Genomic DNA, 22602 nt, shown 5'->3' on the forward strand with positions numbered 1-22602 from the left:
TCAAACCTGGCGAGGCCTGCCCCTAGGGCTGGGAACGCGGCTGCGTTCTACCTTTGCCCGGGCCCGCGGCCCGGAGCCCAGGCGCCGCCGACCTGGGCAGCCCGGCAGGTACCAAAGAGCCACGCCGGCCCGCTCGCCCCCGTTAGCCGGGCGGGACGAGGCTGCGCCGCCCAGCCCCGGCGGGTTCGCGCACGGGCCCGGGCTCGCCGCGCTGCGCCGTCACCGGCGGCCAGGGGTGGAGACGAGGGCGTCTGCGGCCCTTTCCGGGCGCTGATTGGTCGGACGGGCGAGGGGCGGGGCGCCGGGTGGGAAGCGGACCGGCTCGGACCGCTCCCGGCGCCCGCTCGCGCGGCTCCCGCTTGCATCATCTCGCGGCGGAGGGGCTCTGGACAGCTCGGCTGGCAGCTCCGCTCTGCCCCGCGCTCCCGCCGCTCTCCGCGCCGCCCCGCGCCCTAGTCTGGGGAGCAGCGGGCCGGCTCCTCGGCTCCGCCGCGCACCGCTCCAGCCAACTCCATTCATTGGGAGAGCCCCGAGTTTCCCCGGAGGATCCCGGGACCCCCGCCTCCTCCTGCACGGAGCCGCGGGGAGCACCATGGAGAAGGGCAGCGAAACCAACGGCTACCTGGACGGCGCCCAGCCGCGACGCGGGGGCCCCGGGGAGGCGGCGGGACGCGGGAAGTGCTGCGCCTTTTTCCGGCGCAACGCGCTCGTGCTGTTCACCGTGACTGGGGTGCTGGCCGGCGCGGGACTGGGCGCCGGGCTGCGCGGGTTCGAACTCAACCGCACGCAGATCTCCTATCTGGCCTTCCCGGGCGAGATGCTGCTCCGCATGCTGCGCATGATCATCTTGCCGCTGGTGGTCTGCAGCCTGGTGTCGGGCGCCGCCTCCCTGGACGCCAGCTCCCTCGGGCGCCTGGGCGGCATCGCCGTCGCCTACTTCGGCCTCACCACGCTGGGGGCCTCGGCGCTCGCGGTCGCTTTGGCGTTCATCATCCAGCCGGGGTCCGGCGCGCAGACTCTTCAGTCTAGTGATCTGGGGCTAGATGAGTCGGGGCCTCCTCCTGTTCCCAAAGAGACGGTGGACTCTTTCCTTGACCTAGCCAGGTAATGCTTCCCCCACCTTACCTAGGGGTCACCGGGCCACACCAGCTCTCCCTGCCCTCCGGCTCACACAGGAGCACACAGCCCATCAGATACTCCAAGGGTTAATTATGAATTGGCTTCATTAGATTCTTAATGTAACATTTGGGACGGTATCAGGATAGCAGTGTTTGCACCCAGGCAACGCCTTTTCAAAAATCCACAACAAGGGTGCACGAGACAGTGTCTCGTAGGTGGGCTGGATCTGTGGGCACGGTGTTGGATGACGCACTAAACAAGGTAGGCACGGGCTTACTTGTGCATGCGAACTAATTTGTAGTGAACAATTGAACAGTTTTTCCAGCAGAGATTTCCGCTGCTAGATACAGGTGGCATCTTGCTTCCAACCCCACAGCACCTTCCTACGGAAGCAAAGCTGCTTCCAATTTGCAATCCCTGACAGCAGTGGAGTGCCTGGAAATCGAGGTCAAGCGCAGGCTTATGTTTGTGAATTGGTACTGAGCAATTGCACATGTAGTAAGTAAGCACGAGGAAGTCTGCGCTTACCTTGCTGATGAAACCCATGAGGAAATGTCCCATACAAATTAGTAAATAAGTACAAGTTAAGCCCATGCTTACCATGCTTATTGGGTAATCTGTCCCTGGTTAGCATGAAGCAGTGTTTCCATTAGGTGGGATGGGGGTTTAGGAAAAAAGCCTGTATGGGGCTTCTTGTACTCCTATTTTGTTTCCCCGGTTGTTTTTTTCAATCTGATCACTCCTGAGATCTTAATCCCATTCCTTACCCTTGGGGTCCGGAAGCTGCTTGGACACTGGTTCAAGTGTGTTGGTTGATGGTACCCCCTTGTGGAGCATTCTCTTTCAGCACTTGAGCTTGGAGAAAGCTGAGTTTTCTGAAGATTTAGTACCGAGATTTAGACCAAGAATTACAGGACTGCAGTTAGTGGAGTGGGACTTACTGCCTAGACAAGCTCCTCTCTCAGAAGCGTAGGACAGGTTGCTGACTATCACAAGGGCCAAGACAGGTGATTTTGTAAGCTTCAAGGGGCTCTAAGAAGCCCTGGTAGCTCAGTGGGTTATGTCTTTGACTGCTAACAATAAGGTCCACAGAGGCGTTCTGCCCCATACAAAGAGTGACGGTCTCGGAAACTCACAGGACAGTTCTACCATTGAGTTGGAACTGACTCAATGACAGTGAGTTTGGATAGAGCATCGCTGTGCATTGGAACCGGTGGCAGTGAGCTTGTATTTGAGTTTGAGGAACCCTTGTGGTGTCGTGACAATGTCAGCAGTTCACGTGCACCAGGGAGGAAGATGTCGGGTTCAGCTTCCCTACAGATTTCAAAGAGCAAAACCTCAGACTCCCAGTGATCCCATTGGACATAGTGGTCCTGTCCCTGTGGGTTCCGAGCCTGTAAATCTTTAGGGGAGCAGAAAACCTCATCTTTCTCCGTTGGTGCTGCTTGTGGGTTCAAACTGCTGATCTCCCAGCCCATAACCAGCGTTCCTATAAAGCCTTACAGCCTTGGAAGCCCACAGGGATCTGTTTTGTTTTAGGTTGATGCCTAAGTCAATTCGATGGTAGTGAGTGAGTGTGAAGGGACTCGGAGGAATGTGGAATTCTGTTTTAACGGGGTGAGAGAGAGAAGTGCCTCACTTGGCTTTGACGCCCTTGAGATGATGTAGTGTCTGTTTGGATCCTGCAAAGCCTTAGCCTCTCCCGGTTTCTCAGCTAGCCCTGAGTTTACAGATGGGGGAAACTGCAGCCTTGGAGGCATGAGTTACCCCTCCAGGTTTCCAATGATTCTGAATTCTGAGCCTTGTGGTTCGGTTTTGTTTTGCGTCACCGAGGTAGAGTTCCTCCTGGCCTGGGTGGTTGGAAACAGCATACCCTGAGCAGAAGTGACTTTAGAACGACTGCCTGGTATGTAAGAGACAGGTTGTTGATTAAAACTGAAAGTACCCAGGCCACCGGCCTTGACCACGACCTTAGATGATGGGACCAAAGAAGCATGCTTAGCAAAAGCCCGGTGGCCACTCAAGGTGGCCCATTAGGGTTTCGGTGGGATCACAGCCTTAATGTTTGGAATCTTTAACCTGCTTTAAAGTTTGGGGATTTATTTTCAGGTGGGTCCTGGGCGTGGGGTGGAGTTTACCGAAGTCGAGCCATCAGCTGTGAGCCTGGAAGGTGATCGTGGAGTTAAAGGAGTCTGCTTCACAGAGCAGCAAGTGGCCTGGCCCCCAGGAAGGGAGCATGGATGTCCTGCTCTGACCTGCTGGTGATATCACCGGGGGTGGGGTCTCTGGGGCGGGGTGGGAGTGTTTGCTTGGGGATTCTGTGTTTCCTAACCACGCTTATTTCTGGTTGTAGAGGCAAGCCCTGCAGCCTGTTTCTGAGGTTAAGGGCCGGGTGTGGGGACGGCAGGTGCTTTGTGGCTCTCAGGTGGGTGCAGGTGCAGACTTTACAGTGACGGGCTGCAGATGCAGTCAAGGGTTTAGGAGCGGCTTTGTCACTGCTTCTCGGGTGGAGGTAGTGTTTCATAATGTGTCCAACGGCCAGCTTCATGCTAGCTCGCGGTCGGGCAGGTGGGGTTACCCTCGTAGACAGCTGAGGGAATTGAACCAATGGAGACACGGAGAGATTAAGCAATTCTCGCAAGGTTACAGAGGGGTTTACGGAAAGGGATTAGCCGGATGGCGGTCCCTTCTTGCTCATTCGACCCTGCTTCAAGCCATTCAATGAGGCCGGAGATGTGGGTCATTAACTACATTCTAGTGTAGGCAGTCTGTTTCAGAAACGTTTTCTCCAGGTCAAAAGAGGAACCAGGTATGAGCGTGCCCGGGTCTGGGCAAGGGTGCACTTGCTCCAGCCCAGGGGCTGTGCCCCTTCGGGGAAGGGCCCTGTGCTTGTGTGGGGCGCAGCTGCTCAGAGTGGGCTTTCCCAGTGGGCGGGCAGCCTGTGAAAGGAAACTGAGGCCTGCGCCCCCTGGAAATGCTTCCTGGGTCTGGCAAAGCCTTCCAGTCAAAAGAAACCTGGTGGGTGCCGATTTTATGGGACTCTGGGCATGTTTGTTTGGCAAAGGCAAGGACCAGAGTCCTCTCTTGCCTGTGCGCACCTGGGTGAAATGAGAATCTCAGTAAACACCCCAGTTATCCAGCTGGTGCTCAACTGCTAATGGCCCAGAAGTTAAACACTTGAAAGGAGTGCAAACAATCTCTAATGAGTTACTGGGGGTACAGACCCTCCCACCTCCCACATCGCTTTCTGCCATGGTTTTTCACATACTCCCCCTCCCCACCTCCACCAAGAAGGTATTAACAAGCCAGAAAGAAACAGAGCTAAGGTTTGTTTCCTTTTAATTTAGAATACCAGTGCTAAGTGGTTTGATGTCTCAACTCTCAATGGGTTAGAAACCACAATGTAGCATGAGGGGTCTGGTGCACCTGAGGCAGGTGCTAGAAGCATCCCCTTGAGAGCTCAGAAGCAATGGTGGCTAGCAACTGGCAGGCAGGACAAGGGACAGAACAGTGTCCTGGCAGCCCAGAGCTCCGTGCCCGCCCAAACATCACGGCACTGGCAGAGCTGTGACCCTTGTAACTGAGTTGTGTCTTTTCATTCCAAATAAAATGTTTTGCTCCCAAAGAGACAAAAGCAAGTTATCAGGAAACCTGTCTTTGTGGAACCTCATGACCCCTTCATGCTTACCAGTTGGGGGCCTGGGCACACGGGCTCTATCTTTCTGGGCCACAGCCTCCTGGTCTGTATAACGGGGAGCAGAGTAGTTACAATCCACGTCACAGAAGTCTCAGAGGGGTCTGACAAGCGGGGAAGCGCCTAGAACACCCAGCCCAACAAATAGAGGCCATGGGAGGGACGCACGGTTCATCTGCTCAGCTACTGACCACAAGCCTGGAGTCTAGCAGATGTGCCTCAGAAGAAAGACCTGGTGATCTTCTGAAAAACTGGCCCTCGAAAAAGCCTGCGAGGCATAGTCCTACTCAGACACCCACGAGACCACCATGGGTCAGAGTCGACTCCACCACATCTTGCTCTTGGGATTGAAGGTAGCAAACAATGCTATAGAGCGCTGGCATTTCCCAGTTCCCATGGGCCACGGGCAGGGGGTAGCCCTATTTTATAGCCTGAAATAAATGAGGGGAAGGGGAAGGCAAAAGACAAGTAACGTGGGTCCCTGGCTGTGAGGGGACTGGACAGCTGAAGGAACCTGAAGCTGCTATTTGGAGCCCTGGTGAGAATGCCCTGGGCTCTGAGGAGGAGAGACTGTCCCAGACTGGTGCAATCACGGCGGGACTTTCAGAAAGTGGAGAAAAGACAAAATTCAGGATTTCCACCCCCCCCCCGTCATTGTCCTGACATGTTCATTGTCTCCCAAGTTGATCTTGGGTTTTTGTTTTGTTTTGTCCTGCTTTTTCCCCTTGAAATAAAGGAGCATCCGCCCCTTGGGAGAAAGATGAGGCTTTTTCCTCTTGCAAAGAGCTACAGCCTCGGAAACGCTCAGAAGGGGCTCGTTCTACCCAGTCCTCGAGGGCCACGATGAGTCGGCACCCACTCGATGGCAGTGCGTTCGGTCTGAGGTTGTGAATTGAAGGTACGGAACCCACTGGCCTCTGAGGCTCCTGGGATCCACCACTTTGGAAGCTTTCAAATGGTTTGCCCAGCGAGAGACCTTGCTGCAAAGGCCGCCAGTGCCCGGGTGCAGGGCTCCGCGGGCGCCAACGGCGGAAGCTTCGCGTTTCACTAGCTGGGCGAGGTAAACAGAGTGGTGCCAGGTTTTCTTTTCCTTTTACCCCTTGGGCTCATTCTCTCGGCAGTAGACCAGTGGAAGCCTGACAGACATTCATTTCACCTCCCGAGCAGCGAAGACCCTGCTTCCTCATGGGCACAACGAAGGCGTACCTGGGCTTGGGATCTAATATTAGCCCCTCGTTTGCAAAGTCAGAGGAGTTCATTATGAATCTGACCATGGCAGGTTATTTTATTAATTATGCCTGGGTCTGTCTCTTCTATCAGACGCTTAGCAAATCTCACAAGATCAGATTTAATAGTTTCTCAGCCTAACTAGTCACTCCAAAAAAAGAACCCTCAAACTCACTGCCATTGAGTTGATTGCAAATCACAGTGACCCTAAATGACCTCTGGGTACCTGAGACTTTACAGACAACCTCATTCTCACAGAGAGCACCTGGTGGATTCAAACCACTGACTGTGTGGTTGACAGCTCAATGCATAACCCACTACACCACCAGGGCCCCTTAACTAGTCCCTAAAGGGAATATATATACATATATATATATATCTAGAAGATTAGTACTCATTCCTTCTACACTAGGAGAATACCTGAATATTTCAGACTGAGAAGAGCAAACCCTCCCAAAGGTGGCTTGAGTATCTGATTGACAGCAGACACAAAAGCCAATTCCCTGGGCTCCAGTCCCAGCTCTCCTCTCTGCTGGTCAGTCATGTAACCTCTCCAGACCTCAGATTCCCGAGCTGTCAACTGAGGTGAGTGATAGGGAGCATCACCTGCCTCCAATGGTGAAGTGAGTTCATTTTTGAGTGCCTTGCTCATGTAGATCCCAGTGCCCCGCCCCCACCAGCTTCTAGAGCCCATCGAAGGCTACTTGATATCAAGAAAGAACATTGTTCTCATCCTGATTTCCCAGCAAGCCTCTACACCCCAGGAGGTCAGCACTAGCCTTTCCGGCAGGAATCTAAGACTAGATATGGGCCTTTTTAAAAAGAGGGTGGATTCATCCCCTCCCCATGGTGCGAACCCACCACCTTCAGCCCTCCTCTGTTCCCAACCTTGTCGGGGGTACCAAGATCTGAAGGGGCATGTCCTCGTTAACTGGCTCTGTAACAACAAATACTAAGGCGAATAAACATTTATCAAGCATTTGCACTGTACCACATCCTGTTCTGATAGCCCTTTGAAGATGCCACAAATGTGGTACTTTTGGACTTAAATAAAAGCAAATTGTTCTGGGATTAAAAAAGATATAGCTCTACCTAAACAAAAGTAGACTGTTTTACATTCTTCTCATATAGAAGAGGGAAATGCATTCCACTCCTGACAATAGGCTCAGAAGAACAAACGGCTCCAGGTGCAAAGAGGGAAAGTTTTGGGAAGGCTTTCCCGTGTGGGCTGTGTGAGTCCGGAGGGCAGTTTGACAGCCGTTCTCATTCTGCCAGTTCAGCCTCAGCTCCCACCAGATCCCCTGTTTGTCTGGTTGTTGTTAGGACCCAAGGATTCTCTGGACAGACTGGTCCATTCATTCTCTAGATTCCTCAGACTTGGGTCTCTGGACATAATAGTACGGTCTCAGCAATGTGGGGAGTGTGTTTGGCCGTGACCCGGGATAAAGAACGCCATTTGACATCGCGGCGCCCACACGCACTGCCCCTCCTCCCTACGACATGTACACCCACGCACCAAAACACGAGTTCCGTACAGTATGGGACGTGTGAGATGCTTCTGTTCTGCATACTGCAGCTCATCTTTTATAAAATGCCGATTTGGAGCCAACAGATGTAGTGCAGAGCCTACAGATGTAGTGCAGATTTGAGAGTCGTTGGGCTAATGGCTATTTGGTGGTTGATATTCCAGTCTCTTTCTCAGGATCAAGTAACCCCAACGGGGGGCGTTTGAGGCCCTGAGCGAGAGGGTGAGCTGGTTGGTGAGGATATCCCTAACACCCAGTGAAATCCAGTGATCTGCAGAAGGGAGCATGAGGACGTGGCTCATCCGTCCTGTTTCCAGACGGTCGCCGACTGCGCCGTCCCAGAGGATGGCCACTAGTTACATGTGGCTTTTTAAATTTATTTATTTTATAAGTAAAATTTCAAACTGGTGCACTTACCACATTTGTTATGCAGATTTACCCACCAACCACTAAAGCTAGTGATGAAGAAATTGAAGAATTTGATTAGCTTCTGCAGGCTGAAATTCACCAAACACAAAATCAAGACGCATTGAACATTACTGGTGGTTGGAATGCGAATGTTAGAAACAAAGAGGAAGGCACAGCAGTTGGGAAAGAGGCCTTGACAGAAATCAAGCTGGAGATCACAAGATAAGAGTTTGGCAAGGCCAACGACTCCTTCATTACAAATACTTTTTTCAACGATGTAAATGGTGACTGTATACATGGGCCTTGCCAGATGGCATACACAGGAATCAAATTGACTACATTTGTGGGAAGAGACAATGGAGAAGTTTAATATCAGCAGCCAAAACAAGACCAGAGACCTGCTATGGAACAGACTATCCATTACTCATATGTATGTTCAGGTTGAAGTTAAAGAAAATTAAGTCCACGAGAGCCAAAATAAGGCCATGAGTATATTTCACCAGCATTTGTAGAGCACTTCTCAAAAACAGATTAGACATATTGAACACTACTGACAGAAGACCTGATGAGCCGTGGGAATGACATCAAGGACATCACACACGAAGAAAGTAAAAGGTCATTAAAAAGACAGGTCCAAGTGGATGTGAGAAGAGCCTCTGAAACTTGCTCTCAACTGTAGCGTAGCTGCGCACATGAAGATGAAGCTGAAGCGAGCAGAATGTTGTAGGGCGGCACAAGAAGCCAAACTATCACAACACAATGTGCAGAGACCTAAAGTTAGAAAACGAAACTGGAAGAAAACTCTCAGCACATCTTACAACACAGTCACTAAACCAGAAAGAACCGGTTGACTTTCAATCCTTTCAAGAGGAAGCGTATCATCAAGAACTGGTGGTACCGAAGGAAGACCAAGCTGCCCTGCAGGTCCCAGGAATTGAGAGAATACCAATAGAAATGTTTTCAACCAATTGGGCAAGCGCGGGAAGCACTCACTTGCCTAGGCCCCCAAAAGCTGGAAGAGACCTGTCCAGCTGACTAGAAGAAAACCCTATTTGTACCCATTCCCCCCAAAGGGGGACCGACCTAATCTACAAATTATAGAACAGTATAGTTAATATCACAGGCGAGTCAGATTTTGCAGCAGGACATCAACAGGGAGCGGCCAGAAACTCCGATTCAGATGAGAACGTGGAAGGAAGGCGAGCATATGCCCACAGATGGATCTTGACTAAGCCGAGAATGCCCGAAAGATGCTGTGCTTTCTTGACTGTGCCAGAGCTTGAGGCTGCCGAGCACACCACACTGGGTAACACTGGGAAGCGGGGTTCTAGAGCACTTCCTCGTGCTCCCGTGAAACTTGTACTTGGGTCAAGTACTCACTGTCATTAAGCAAGGCCGACTCAGCGACCCACAGGGCAGAAGTGAGGTAGAGGGAGAGCCTTGCAGCACAGGTGCTAAGAGCGCATTGGCCTGGCTGTGAACTGCCCCTGCTCATTGGCAGCCACAGGAGCCAATTGAAAGATGCCGGCATTTAGTAGTTGCCAGGAGCCCTGGTGGCTTAGTGGTTATGCACTGGGACTGCCAACTGCAAGGTCGGCGCTTGGAAACCACCAGCCGCTCCACCGGAGGAGAGTCGATCTCAGAAACACACTGGGCAGGTCTGTGCCATCACTGAGTTGGAATCAATTCAGTGGGTAGCGAGTCTGTTTGCGCTTCTGCTACCAGGCGCCAGCTAATTCTGATGGATCTGAATGCCCAGGTATAGAGTTGAAAGAAAGTTCAGTCATCTCATTGAAAGGATGTAACTTCAAAAAAAAATTCGATTCTTAGGTTATTACTTTATCAGTGCTGTTGTTTTGTTTGTAGCGGCTTGGATGAACGCTTACAAAGATCCAAGTAGTTTCTCAATCATGAGGTTGGTGACAACCTCCTCTGGTATTTATTGTTTCCGTCACAGGCCTTCTCGGGTTCGGCTGGCTGTGGTCTCTGGGACTAGGTAGGCAGTTCCAGGTTTGTAAAGGGCTCTGTCTTGGGGTTCCTATCTGTCTCGATCAGACCAGGAAGTCTGGTCGCAAGCATGTATCTATCTTGGAAAATAAGTCTCCTTCCCAGTTCAGGTATCTTACCCCCTCCTCCCATCTTTCTAGACTTTTGAGCAGTGATTCACATACAGGAAGATGCTCCCTGCTTGCATTTTGCAAAAAGCAAAGGTCACCAAGTTGTGACTAGTGTATACTCCATTTGAACACTGCTGTCCCCTCCAAGTGTGCACATGCTTGCTTTCTCACGCTCACAGGTGCGTGTGCAAACACACACACACACACACACACACATGAGATTTCTCAGCCTTCCCAGCTCTCACCCCTGGCCACAGGAAGCTGATTACTTTTGCTCTTTCTAGCCTGCCCAACACTGGCATCATTCCATACGCCTTCTCCTTTGTCTCTGGCTCCCTGGGCTCAGGGTTGCGGAGAGTGGCTGTGTTCTTGGGTATATCCTTTCTGAGTTCCGTCTTACTGTGGCCGTGAGGCAGGACCCCCGGATGGCAGCGAGGTGAGATGGATGGAGGAGCGTTCGTTCCATTGTGCGGCCATCCCCCTCGTGCCAGTGTGACATTATCACCCCATGACGTGCGCGGGGCCTTGCTGCTGGCTTATGCTTTCATTTCTCGCCTAAAGAGCCAGAATTGCTGGGGCCAGATTGTAATTTGTGAGAATCTGCCAGAACACATCGACCTTTTAAGAAACTTGGAATTTTATTTGGGAGGGGGGGGGTGCTGGTCTTTTGCCCCAGGAGTGCCCTCACCTCTGTGTCCCCACTGGGTTTGTACACTAGGTGGTGTGGACGGTCTGAAAACAGTGGCCATTTGGTCTCAAAATCCTGGGTCAGGGTCAGCGGCTGTTATGGGGGCACTTGGACTGGACACGGGCCGAGGCTTGCCGTCATCGTCCTGCAGAGACCAAGCAGGCCAGGCTGCAGGGTTTAAACAAACAGCGTGTGTGCTCTTTGGAAGAGAGTGCTTCTAGAGACTGTGGGAAAGGTGGTAGGCGCATCAGAAGTGGAGTCTGCTAATCCCTGACGGATGTGAGGTCTTTACAGGGAAAACCTGTTCCCCAGGGGCTGGTGGATGCTTCTAAGCTGGCTCTTTCCTTAACTTCCCAGGCCTCTCAGTCCTGGAACGATTGAGAGTGTACACAGTGGACATAGGAGCCTCAGTGAGGGGTCACTTCATCCTCCAACAGAGCAAATGGAAATATGAGGGCAAGCCAACCCCACAAGATTGAAATGTGTAAGAAAGTTGCTTTAAAATGCAAATAACAGCTACATCTGCTATTCGCCCACGTGCTAAAGAACAGCTAGTACAAGTTACTATACTCTGTTTCTACCTTTAAAATTGTTCTAAATTTTAAAATAAATATACTTGTGGGTATCAAATTTCTGTTCACAACTTTGCAGTGGCAAATTCAGCCAAATGCAGGCCTGTACTTGGTGGTAGGTATCCCGTGTCGATGGCAATTCCTGTTTCATAAGGAAGCTTGGGAATGCCGGTCACCGTGTCTAGAGGCGGGCTGTTCTGTGTATGGCTCCCCCTACGGGTTCTAATGCAGGTGTTTCATCCGTCAGATGTTCCATTAACTAAACCTTGTCGGCAGGTGCCTGAGTTAGCTGTTGCTGCCTGACAAAACACCACGCATGTAGCAGCTTAGAGCCACACGCATTCATGGCCTCACAGTATCTGCCTGTGGTTCAGGAGTCCTGGGTCCTCTGCCGCAGAGTCATTTACGAGGCTGCAGTCGCCGTGTCCATCGGGGATGCGGGTCTCATCTGAAGGCTCGACTGGAGAAGAATCCACCCCTGTGGTTGCTGCAGAATGTGGTTCCTTTAGGGCGCTTCTTTGTGGCTCCTTTAGGGGCCCTCCGTTGCTAGCTGGCTGTTTGGCTGGAGGCCACCCTTAGTGTCTTGCCCCATGGGCCCCTCCAGCATGGCAGCTGGTTTCATCAAAGCAGGCGAGCCCGGAAGCCTAGGAAGCGTCTATGAGCAAAACCGAAGTCACCATCTTGAGTAAGCGAATCACAGAATTGGCAGCCACAGGTCCTACCGACAGTGAAGGGGGGGACAATGTCTCAGGGTGTGAATGCTGGGTGGGGTCATTGGGCCATCCCAGAGTCTTGTTTCCCTGTAAACTCGGATGCACTGCGAAGAGTTAACTGGAGACTCTAGTCCTGGCTGACCGGCCCAACCTCAGCAGTCAGAATTAGCAGGTACATCTGGTACAGATGATCAAGGACACGTCTCTGGCCCTTCTCGAACGTGTGTGGGAAAACCAAATGGTTGCGTGCTGGACGCCCAGAGCCTGATCCAAAGGAGACTCTCCAGAGCCTGATCCAAAGGAGACTCTCCAGACCCTGATACAAAGGAGACCCTACATAGAAACTGTTGGCATGGTTAGATGTTGCTTCAAAATGTACCTTAATGCAATCCGTTCTTTCCCTCTCAGAAAAAGTATAGCAAATACTCTTAATACCTTTCTTCGACAATCAGAATTTGCCTATATGCAGATAATTTCAAAACAATCGGCATAACTTTCTTATGAAAGATGAAAAGAAAATGATTTGTCATAAAATAATGCACTGGACCCTAGTAGCATAGTGGCTACTCAGTGGGCTGCTAACCACTCGGTCAGCAGTTTGAAATCGCCAGCCCCTCTGAGGGAGAAAGACGGGGGTCCACTTCCTGTAAAGAGTTAAGAGTTTCAGAACCCCACAGGGGCAGTTCCATCCTGTCCGAATCAGCTCGATGGCATTGTTTGGTTTGCTATGTGAATGCTCTGAAATGGTAGAATGTTCTAAAATGGGATGCTTGCTTCTGAATTTTGAATCACATTGATGGGATTAGGAACCTCTGGCATCGTGACAGGTTGGGCAGCTAACTACAAAGTCAGCCGTTCGAATCCACTAGCCTGCTCTGCAGGAGAAAGATGAGGCAGAATCGACTTGACAGCCAGGGCCTTGGTCCCCGAGTTTACTGATGACACAGCTATAAGTGGAGTCTGGCTCACGATACGAGTGCATGGAATTCAGGACTCAGATCCGACCATTGCCACTGGTGGTATGATGTCCAGAAAGGTGAACTTTTAGAAATATTCTGAACAAAATCATAAATAATCTTCCCACGATTTGCATGGTGGTTGCACTTCTGGTAAGTTCAGTATCTGTTCAGACTGTGACACCACCCCCACTTCACCTCCCACCCACACACACGCCTGTAGTGTCCCCCTGCCACACCCCACACCCCCAGCCAAAAAAAATCACTGCTCTAAAGCTAGTCTAGGCTTAGGTTTTCATCTACACCATATTCATCTACACAGACCTTGAGACAGTGGATTGTCCAGAACTTGGCTTCACATTGGAGGATGAAGGCTAGCCCCTGGCCTTTCTCCCCCACCCCCACCCACTCCCTCCATTCCCAGGAATGCCTCCCAGCTACAGTGGGCAGTGCCCCTGACCACTGCAGGAGCCCTTCCGAACAAAAACCCAGCTCACTGCCATAAGGCCCTTCTGACTCCGAGCCACCACATAGGGACGGGGTAGATCGCTCCCTGCATGTTTCCACAACTGTAAACTCTTTACAGGAGTAGAAAGCCTTGTCTTTCTCCCGGGAGCCACTGTGAGTTCGAACTGCTGACGTTAGCTCCTTCGCCAGGGGAAAGTTACGTGGTGCCGTGACTCTGCTTCCGTTGGACCCAGGCTGAACATCCAGGAGGGCCGTGAGGGAAAGGAGGGGAGAACTGGTGCCCTCTGCGTCCCTCGTGGCCCAGAGAGAGACCACCAAGTCAGGCTGCTCAGAATCTGCATCAGAAAGTGGATACTTGGAATGTTACATTTTCAGCATACTAACGGTAGGATCTCTTTTCCAACAGAAACCTGTTTCCTTCGAATCTAGTGGTGGCCGCTTTCCAAACGGTACGTTCCCATGCTTGGCTGCAAGGGTGAAAGCTGGGGTGCAGAGACTGATGTGCTATGCTGTGCTGTGAGGTGGGAGCAACACTGGCCCTCGGAGTGTAAGAAACAGCAAAACAAAGCAGACAACAGAGCTTCTAAAAGCGCATCACTGTTCCAGCAACTTTTCACATCATCTCACGAATCCCCTCGAGTTTAAAAATATTTCGGAGTTTAAAAACTGCACTTCAATCCTTTTATTTCCTTTCCACCCTGGCTATAAAAGTAACGTGACGTAGCATGGGTGCTTAGTACAAAATACAAAATAAGAAATAGCCCCAAAGTGAGAGAAAATAAAAATTAGCCATTACTCTGAACCAATAGGCTGGGGTTCAAAACAGCACAGAGACTCTTAGAAGATAGGCTTGGCATTCTGCTTCTGAAGGGCCTCTGCCGTGAAGATCCCCAGGGCAGCCCCCACCTACTCCCTGGGATTCGAATCAACACCACCCACACTGCCATCCGGTCGAGGCCACCTCAAAGCAACCCTTTCAGACAGGGTAGAACTGCCCCTGTGGGTTTCTGAGACTGTAACTCTTAATGGGAGTAGAAAGCCCTGTCTTTCTCCCTCGGCATCGCTGGTGGTTTCAAACTGCTGCCCTTGAGGTTAGTAGCCCAATGCATAACCGCTACACCACCAGGGTGCCTACAGCAGCTAGCAACCATCCCTCTCTCAAGCAGTTCATTGTCAGCACTGTAGAAGCATCCTTCAAACAGGCGATTCTATGCGTGTACACATGCATGTTTTACAAACAAAGAGTGAGCTCACCCCCCACAATGCCCTTTCATGAGGCGGGCGCTCGGGAACCCCGTTGTCGCATGTCAGTTGTGCCTTCTGCACCAGGGCTGGTGGCTGTAGGGAGTTCCCGAGGACGGCCCAGCGCTGCCCTCTCAGTGGATGGCCTATTCATGCTGCTTCTCATCCCTCCCTGTTTTCAGCGATGCTGCGAGTAATGTCTGGAGCCACAGGAAGAGAATAGAAATGTCTGGATGAGGTTGTCTGCCCTCTTGGCCGTTTTCCAGCAACTTTCCTGTTTCTGTTTAAAGCTTCTCCTTTTGTTGTTGTTGTTCATGAGTAGAAGCACAGGTGTGCCGTGTATATATGCATGCAAGCATCTATATACATGTGCGTGCTATGAGGGAGGAGACAGTAGTGTGAGTTTTGCTTCTTCTACAACCTTCATCTCTGGACGGCAGGCTTGGAGCTGCAGTCCTTAACAGGCTCCTGCACAGACAGTTCAGGAACCAGCGCCTCCACAAGCGATCGGGAGGCCTGTCTCCTGTCCGTGCCTGCCGCCCGGGGAGCCCAAGGGCCCCCAGCAGGAGGGAGCAAAGTCGGAGAGCCGTGAGCCAGTCTCCCGGCCTCCCAACCCTTCCTTCCCTGGGAGAGTGGCTGCTCCAGCCAGATTAGAAACAGATGCTGGAAGGCACACCACTCGAGTCAGTCCTGGAACAAAGGGGAGCACGAACGCACGGCGGGAAGACGGCGCCACGGCGGCCTGTGGGAGCCACGGATAGGCTGTTTAAATAAGAAAAACTAGCAGCTGCTCAAGATCTGAAAGTACACACTCCCTTTGCACTGCCCGGGGCGTTCAGAGAGCCGCCCTGCTTCTCCGGGTCTGTAACATCACCGGCGGCCTCTGGGTCTTCATGTAACTCCCTGGTAGTTACCAGCCAGCGGGTGAGGGCTGCTCCAGACAGGGGTGTGATGGTGCAGGGAACCAGAGGCCCCGCAGCCCCCGTGAACTGACAACAGGTGTTTTTCTCTTTCTCGCTCACAGTACGCAACCGATTACAAAATGGTGAAGTACAACACCAGCTTGGGAAATGTCACCATTGAAAAGGTAAAGCTCTTCCTCAGATCACTTCTGAAAAGCACTGATAAAGCAAATCCGGTTTCCTAACGGCAGGTGCCTGTGTGATGCTGCGCCTTCCGCCTCAGGAGGGTTTGCCTGAAACACAACCTGGGCCTGCTGGGTGGGCCACTTTCCCATACTGGTGCACACAGCTTCCATGGCGCTCAGATCCAAAGTGGAACACTCACATCCAATTGGAGCGAACATGCCTTTCTGCCCCACACATTTCCTAGTACCCCTTCTGTGACTCTAAAAATGGGCCCAACTTCCCCGCCATTGAGTCTCTTCTGGGTCACGGCGGCCCTCTAGGAGGGAGGAGAACTGTCCCCGTGGGTTTCTGAGACTGTCGCTCTGTTACGGGGATAGAAAGTCTAGTGTTTCTCCCTCAGAGCACCTGGTAGGTTCAAACTGCCGACCTTCCGGTTAGCAGCCCAACACATAACCACTACGCCATCCTGGGAGTCACTAGTAGGTGAGTTCAGCGATACTCGTTTTTCTTTAAAACAACATCATGGGGAAATAAGAGACATAGGAAAGAGTTTGTATTTTGCCGTGTAAAAGCACAGCTATGCCAAGAAGTATAACAGAGTTTTCAGGTGTTTGTTACCATGAATAACTGGGGGTTAAAAGCAGTAAGAGAATGTAGAGGACTCTGGTAGTGCAATGGTTAAGTGGCTGGCTGCTAACGAAAGGTCAGCAATTTGAGCCCGCCACCTGCTCTCCGGGGGAATGAGGAAGCCGTCTGTCCATGAAGGTGACGGACAGCCTTGGAGACCTGCGGGGCAGTCCTAGTCTGTCTGTCTCCGTAGTATCACCATGAGTCAGAATCAACTTGACAGCTATGAGTCAATAGAGAGAATTCAGTTGAACTTTGTTGGTACTTTTTTGAGGGGGCCATTTTGAAATAAGGGACAAATACCGTACGTGTATGAAACCACATAGGAATATTCCTAAACTCACTGCTGACGCTCGGTGACCCTCTGGGGCAGACTCGATCTGCCCTGTGGGTTTCTGAGACTTTATTGATGGGAGTAGAAAGGCTCATCTTTCTCCCATGGAGCGGCTGGTGTGTTGAACTGCTGACCTTGTGGTTAGGAGCCCAATGCACAGTGACTGTGCTATGAGAGCTCCTATGGATATGTTAACACATATGTACGTATGTCCACTCGGAGTGCAGTGGCTACAGACTGACAGACAAGCGTGGTACCAATGACTTGGACATCATTGTCACTGAAGGACAAACAGTACTCCGTAAAGTTCAGACCAAATTATAGTACAGTCTGTTTAGCTTACATCAACGTAGCCTTCCGGAAAACTCTATTGTGGATGAAAACAATGCACATAAGAGGCTGTGTTTATGCATGGAGTGCATGCAGGTCACAGCTCAGGTGACAGGTGTCACAGGTGTCAGCTGTATGACAGCTGCTTGGAGCCGGGGGGAGGGGGGCTGCTGGGCACAGCTAGGCATTGCAGGTCCCTCGGTGGCCCCCTCCGTTTCCCAGTAAGACCCCACAAGCATTATGATGACCAAAAATACCACCGCACATCCCAGCACTCCCGAGGGGAGGCTAGGTTGGCCTTGATTGAACAGGAGGGGCGGTCTTCGCCACCCTCTGGCCCTGAGAGAAGGTAGTAGAGCAAGCATGGCAGTCACTGGCTACCCTGACCCCCCGCGCCCCCAATGGAAAGCCGGTGACCCAGGAGCTCCAACTCCCAAGGGCGGTGACCCAGGAGCTCCAACTCCCAAGGGCGTGCGCTTGCCTCCACTGTCCGTGTCAGCCAGCAGCACACAGGACCTGCGGGAGAGGAGTGATGCTGCCCCTCCATAGTTCCCCGGGGGCTCCCAAACTGTGTCAAGACGGACCAGCCTTCCCTGAGCAGGCTTGTTAGTGACACAGTGAAAAGTTGGAGGCGCAGCAGCCCAAGAACATCTGGAAGGCCCCAGCCCTGACCAGGCGCCATCTCCACGCCCCCTTTGATCCCCTGTGGTACCCTGCTGTGGGCACCCACCTCGTAGGCTTTGAGTCCTTCCCTCATTAAACAGATTCCGTGCCCTTCCCAGTGCCGGGCTGTAGCAGCGATCTCAGACAAAGCTCTGCTCTGTGCAGGGAAATGTGAAAATATAAATATGTTTATATATATATATATACACACACAATTCCCCAGCTCTTGAAACTATAGCTTCAATCAGTCAAGATCCAAGAGAGAACAGTGACAGTCAGACATCTTATTGTCTATGCTGTTAACGTGAAATTGTAAGAGAAACTCTGCAACAGGAGGCTAGAATGCCCTCCCGCAAAAGACCCCCTGGAAGCCTCACACTAGCTTGTTTCATGTGGCTCATACCTGTTACCTAGTTCTCTCCGGCTAACCCGGAAATCAGAAACGACTTTGGAAGCCTGTCTGGTCATTTTATTGGGCAAACATGCTTCTGGGCACTTGTCGCAAAGGTGACCACGTGCAATCATGACTCCTGTTTGGTGGAGGGTCCCCTTGTGACCGCTGCCATCACTGTCATCTGCTGCTTGCCCGGCACTGGACTAGTCTCCGTCTTTGTGGCACTAACAGCCAGGACATGGAATCTGAGAGCCAGGAGAGGCGGGGCCCTTCAGGATGATTCCTGACTCTGCCCCACAGAGCTGTCGTGGGGAGGAGTAGGTCCATCCAGCCACCTGACACCTCTTGTCTCCCAGGGATTGAAGACCTTTCTTTCTCTGACGGAAAAGTTCTACTTCCCAAAATGTAAGCATTGAAAGCTGCTGGTTCAGCTTGGTTTGCTTCATCTTGCAGGCTGAGAACAGAGCTCGAGAAGTTAGTTGCTGTCAGAGCCTGGACTAAGCGCCGGGGCCCAGGGTGCAAACACCCTCCCTGTTTTCACCAGGTCAACAACATACGTGTCCCTTCAGAAGGCCGCCGCTGCGTGGGAATGGTGGGGTGAGAAGTTTGTCCCATACGTGCAGCTGTGAGACAGCTAGCACCGCTGGTGGAAAAATATCCAGACTGCGTTACGTCTGCACGTGTCTAAGTCAGGGATTTCGAGAGGAAGTGTGCTGAGAAAGCGCGTCCGATCCTGAACCTCTGGTGAAACGAGGCAGCTCAGCATCTACAGGAAGGGCCTGGCGACAGAAAAGTGTGCTGGCCGTTAGGAGGCAAAGCTACAGCCTGACTCTGGATTTAGTCCTTCTCTTGGAAGGACCCACCTGAGGTCCCCACCGCCTTTAACCGTGTTCCCTGGCAGGAGGCTCCCGGCTCTGTGCCTCTGCCACCTTTGAACAGCTGGTGTCGCATGAACTAGATGAGGGTTTCATCTGTTGACTTTGTGTGCCATTTTCCAGTGGGTTCCCTCAACTCCCACACTACCGGCCAAAGAGACCATGAACCGTCGTCCCGTGCTGGGCGCCGGGTTCAGGCTAGTAGACACGCCACGCCAGTTTTCCTCCTCGGGTCTCACTGCGGTGTCTCTCTGCTCTGGTCCCCTAGATCCCCATTGCCACCGAGATCAAAGGGATGAACATTTTGGGCTTGGTCCTTTTTGCCCTGATGTTAGGGGTGGCCCTGAAGAAACTGGGGTCCGAAGGAGAAGAGCTCATCCGTTTCTTCAACGCCTTCAACGAGGCCACCATGGTGCTGGTCTCCTGGATCATGTGGTGAGTGTTGCACCACCCGCTCCCCGCCGCTCTCTGCTCCACCAGAGACTGCACCTGCAGCGTGGTCCCCCGCTCTCTGCTCCACCAGAGACTGCACCTGCAGCGTGGTTCCCCCGCTCTCTGCTCCACCAGAGACTGCACCTGCAGCGTGGTTCCCCGCTCTCTGCTCCACCAGAGACTGCACCTGCAGCGTGGTTCCCCCGCTCTCTGCTCCACCAGAGACTGCACCTGCAGCGTGGTTCCCCCACTCTCTGCTCCAGCAGAGACTGTACCTGCAGCGTGGTTCCCCCGCTCTCTGCTCCACCAGAGACTGTACCTGCAGCATGGTTCCCCGCTCTCTGCTCCACCAGAGACTGCACCTGCAGCGTGGTTCCCCCGCTCTCTGCTCCACCAGAGACTGCACCTGCAGCGTGGTTCCCCACTCTCTGCTCCACCAGAGACTGCACCTGCAGCGTGGTTCCCCCGCCCACCCGCCCAGGACTCGGTATTGGCTGATGCACTGAGAGCTGGTCTTGACCTTATAAAGGATTGCCAACGCTGTCAATCTTTTTTCATTAGGGACTCTTGCAGCTCTTATCACAGTCCATCCATCCCTGTGTCAAGTACATTTGTACATATATTGCCATCATAATTTTCTTTGTTTTTTAAAATCATTTTATTGGGGCCTCATACAACCCTTATTACAATCCATACATACATCAATTGTATAAAGCACATTTATACATTCGTTACCCTAATCTAAAAACATTTGCTCTCCAATTAAGCCCTTGGCATCAGCTCATTTCTCCCCGCCCCCCTTCCCCTCTCCCCATTCCCTCATGAACCCTTGATAATTTATAAATTGTTTTGTCATATCTTACACTGTCCAATGTCTCCCTTCACCCTCTTTTCTGTTGTCCAACTCTCTGGGAGAGGATTATATGTCAATCATTGTGATCAGTTCCCCTTTTCGCCCCCCACCTTTCTCTTACCCTCCTGGTATCATTACTCATTATTGGTACTAAGGTAAGGTGACCAGATTTTAACATTGGTAAAGTGGGACACATGGCAGCCGAAAACCGTATACCCTAGCTTGTCATGCATTCTTTCCAAAAATCGGGACTTTTTAAAAATGCCGCAGGATGTGGGAAAATTTGTTAAAAATCGGGACGTCTGGTCACCTTATTGGGGGTTTATCGGTCCTGGATTCTCCATGTTGTAACCTCTTATCTGTACCAGAGTACATGCTCTGGTCTAGCTGGATTTGTAAGGTGGAATTGGGGCCATGATAGTGGTGGGAGGATGGGATGGGAGGAAGCACTAAAGAACTAGAGGAAAGTTGTATGTTTCATCAGTGCTATACTGCACCCTGAATGTTGTCAGTCTTCATGGGACCAGACAGCCTCTTCTTTCCTCCAAGGAGTAGATGGTGGATTTGAACTCCAGACCTTGCAGGTAGCAGTGCAATACTTCTCCGAGACAGCATCATGGGGCTCCTCATGGACTGTTAACTACCTGTCTCATTGAAATGCACACCTGAGTAAAGCCGAGAGCTATCAAACCCTGGCTCAGTCTGTTTTAGATCCCAAGCATCTGTTCTTTGTCGTTCCTGTGGGTAAGAGTTCCCCTGCCTTCCTCCCTCTAGTCCTGCCATTTAAAAAGTCCTCAGTCTTAGAGGGTCCCCAGCATGTCATGGTTCATGGCTTTCCCCACAGTTTCCTGTGTTCCAAACCACAAAGGCCTTAAAACTCCTTCACAAAAGCCCCTGCTGCGGCTCACTTTTGTCCCACGGAGATTTGGAGTAGTAGGTGTTGGTCTTTCATGTTTCCAAGTCGCAGGACAGGCAAGAGCAAAGCTGAGTGTCAGGCTCACAGTCCCTGGAGCCTTTGGTCTTGAGCTTCCTGCCTTTCCTCCTGGGAGTCAGTCCCCACTGCTGGGAGCATGCATTTGCTGAGAAAGGGGAAACAAGGCTGAGTTCTGGCCCTAACTCCATCCCCATCAAAACACACTGCTTTTAAGCTGATCCTGATTGAGTGAGCTTGTACAGTTGCCCCTATGGGATCCTGGGATCATCAGTCTCCACAGGAACAGCTGAGGGGGAGGGGCAGAGTTTGAACTGCCGGCCTTTTGGTTAGCAGCCCAACTTGTAACCCCTGACCCCACCGGGCTGCTTTCCAGTTCCCTGGGTGAGGGAGCATCTTCATTGAACTCAGTTTCACGGCCTGTCAAATGGGCTGGTGAGCTCCTTCCTTCCTGTTCCTCAGGGTCTCCCAAGGGAGAGATGGGAGCCATTGGGAGGCCCTGTGTTCAGTCTCAGCAGAGTCTGCGTGTCCAGGCTCCCTGTCCCCGCCCCCACTGACAAGTCCCTGTGCTTCTGTCCTAGGTACGTGCCCGTGGGCATCATGTTCCTGGTTGGGAGCAAGATTGTGGAAATGAAAGACATTGTCGTGCTGGTGACCAGCCTGGGAAAATACATCTTTGCGTCAATCCTGGGCCATTTCATTCACGGAGGGATCGTCCTGCCCCTTATTTACTTCCTGTTTACCCGAAAAAACCCCTTCCGCTTCCTGCTAGGCCTCCTCACGCCGTTTGCCACCGCCTTTGCTACCTGTTCCAGGTGAGTGGGTTTGGGATGTCCCCCTGCCCCCCTGCTCTGAGCCCTATTCCCGTGGGGACCAGGTGAGCTCTGTGGGAGACACCTGAGCAGTGTCTCACCATATTGGACCTAAATTGGTCTCATTCTGGGTTTTCAATGTGACCACCACACTAAAGCCTCCTCCTGTGGGGTTTTCTGTCTTATCTCGTCATCTGTTGGGGTTACCTCTTCCCTCCTTGGAAAATCACATCATGACGTAAGCCAGCCACGGTTCCCTCGCCCTACTTGGTAAGTCCTTTGCCCGGTCAAAGAAGTCAGCCCACCTAACTCAAGGTGTGCCTGGCAGGGCGATTTCCAGAGCGGGACCTGCCCAAACCACCCTTTCCGGGCACGTGGGTTAGAAATCTCTTTCGGTTCGTGGCTAAGGCGTTGTGAGGATTTGCATGCTCGACGTCCTCTGAGTTTTGTGGATTATCCAATTTAGCACCAAGGAGGCAACTTGTCACTCACTGGAAATGCTTCAAGAGAAAGAAATGGGCTTTCCAAAGAAC

The 22602-nt window shown here is 52.0% G+C and overlaps 1 protein-coding gene across 1 annotated transcript in view; it reads left to right on the forward strand.

Moving 5' to 3' along the window:
* The first annotated feature begins 344 nt into the window (after positions 1 to 344).
* SLC1A4 (solute carrier family 1 member 4) overlaps positions 345 to 22602 on the forward strand; it is a 28754-nt gene continuing 6496 nt past the window's right edge. The window contains exons 1-5 of the mRNA XM_075535198.1: positions 345 to 1104; positions 13895 to 13937; positions 15755 to 15817; positions 19310 to 19476; positions 21839 to 22072. Coding sequence (XP_075391313.1) covers positions 593 to 1104; positions 13895 to 13937; positions 15755 to 15817; positions 19310 to 19476; positions 21839 to 22072 — 1019 coding nt within the window. The 5' untranslated portion in view covers positions 345 to 592. The remainder of the gene's footprint in view (positions 1105 to 13894; positions 13938 to 15754; positions 15818 to 19309; positions 19477 to 21838; positions 22073 to 22602) is intronic.

This window comes from Tenrec ecaudatus, chromosome 17 (assembly GCF_050624435.1).
Source record: "Tenrec ecaudatus isolate mTenEca1 chromosome 17, mTenEca1.hap1, whole genome shotgun sequence".
Classification (NCBI taxonomy): domain Eukaryota; kingdom Metazoa; phylum Chordata; class Mammalia; order Afrosoricida; family Tenrecidae; genus Tenrec; species Tenrec ecaudatus.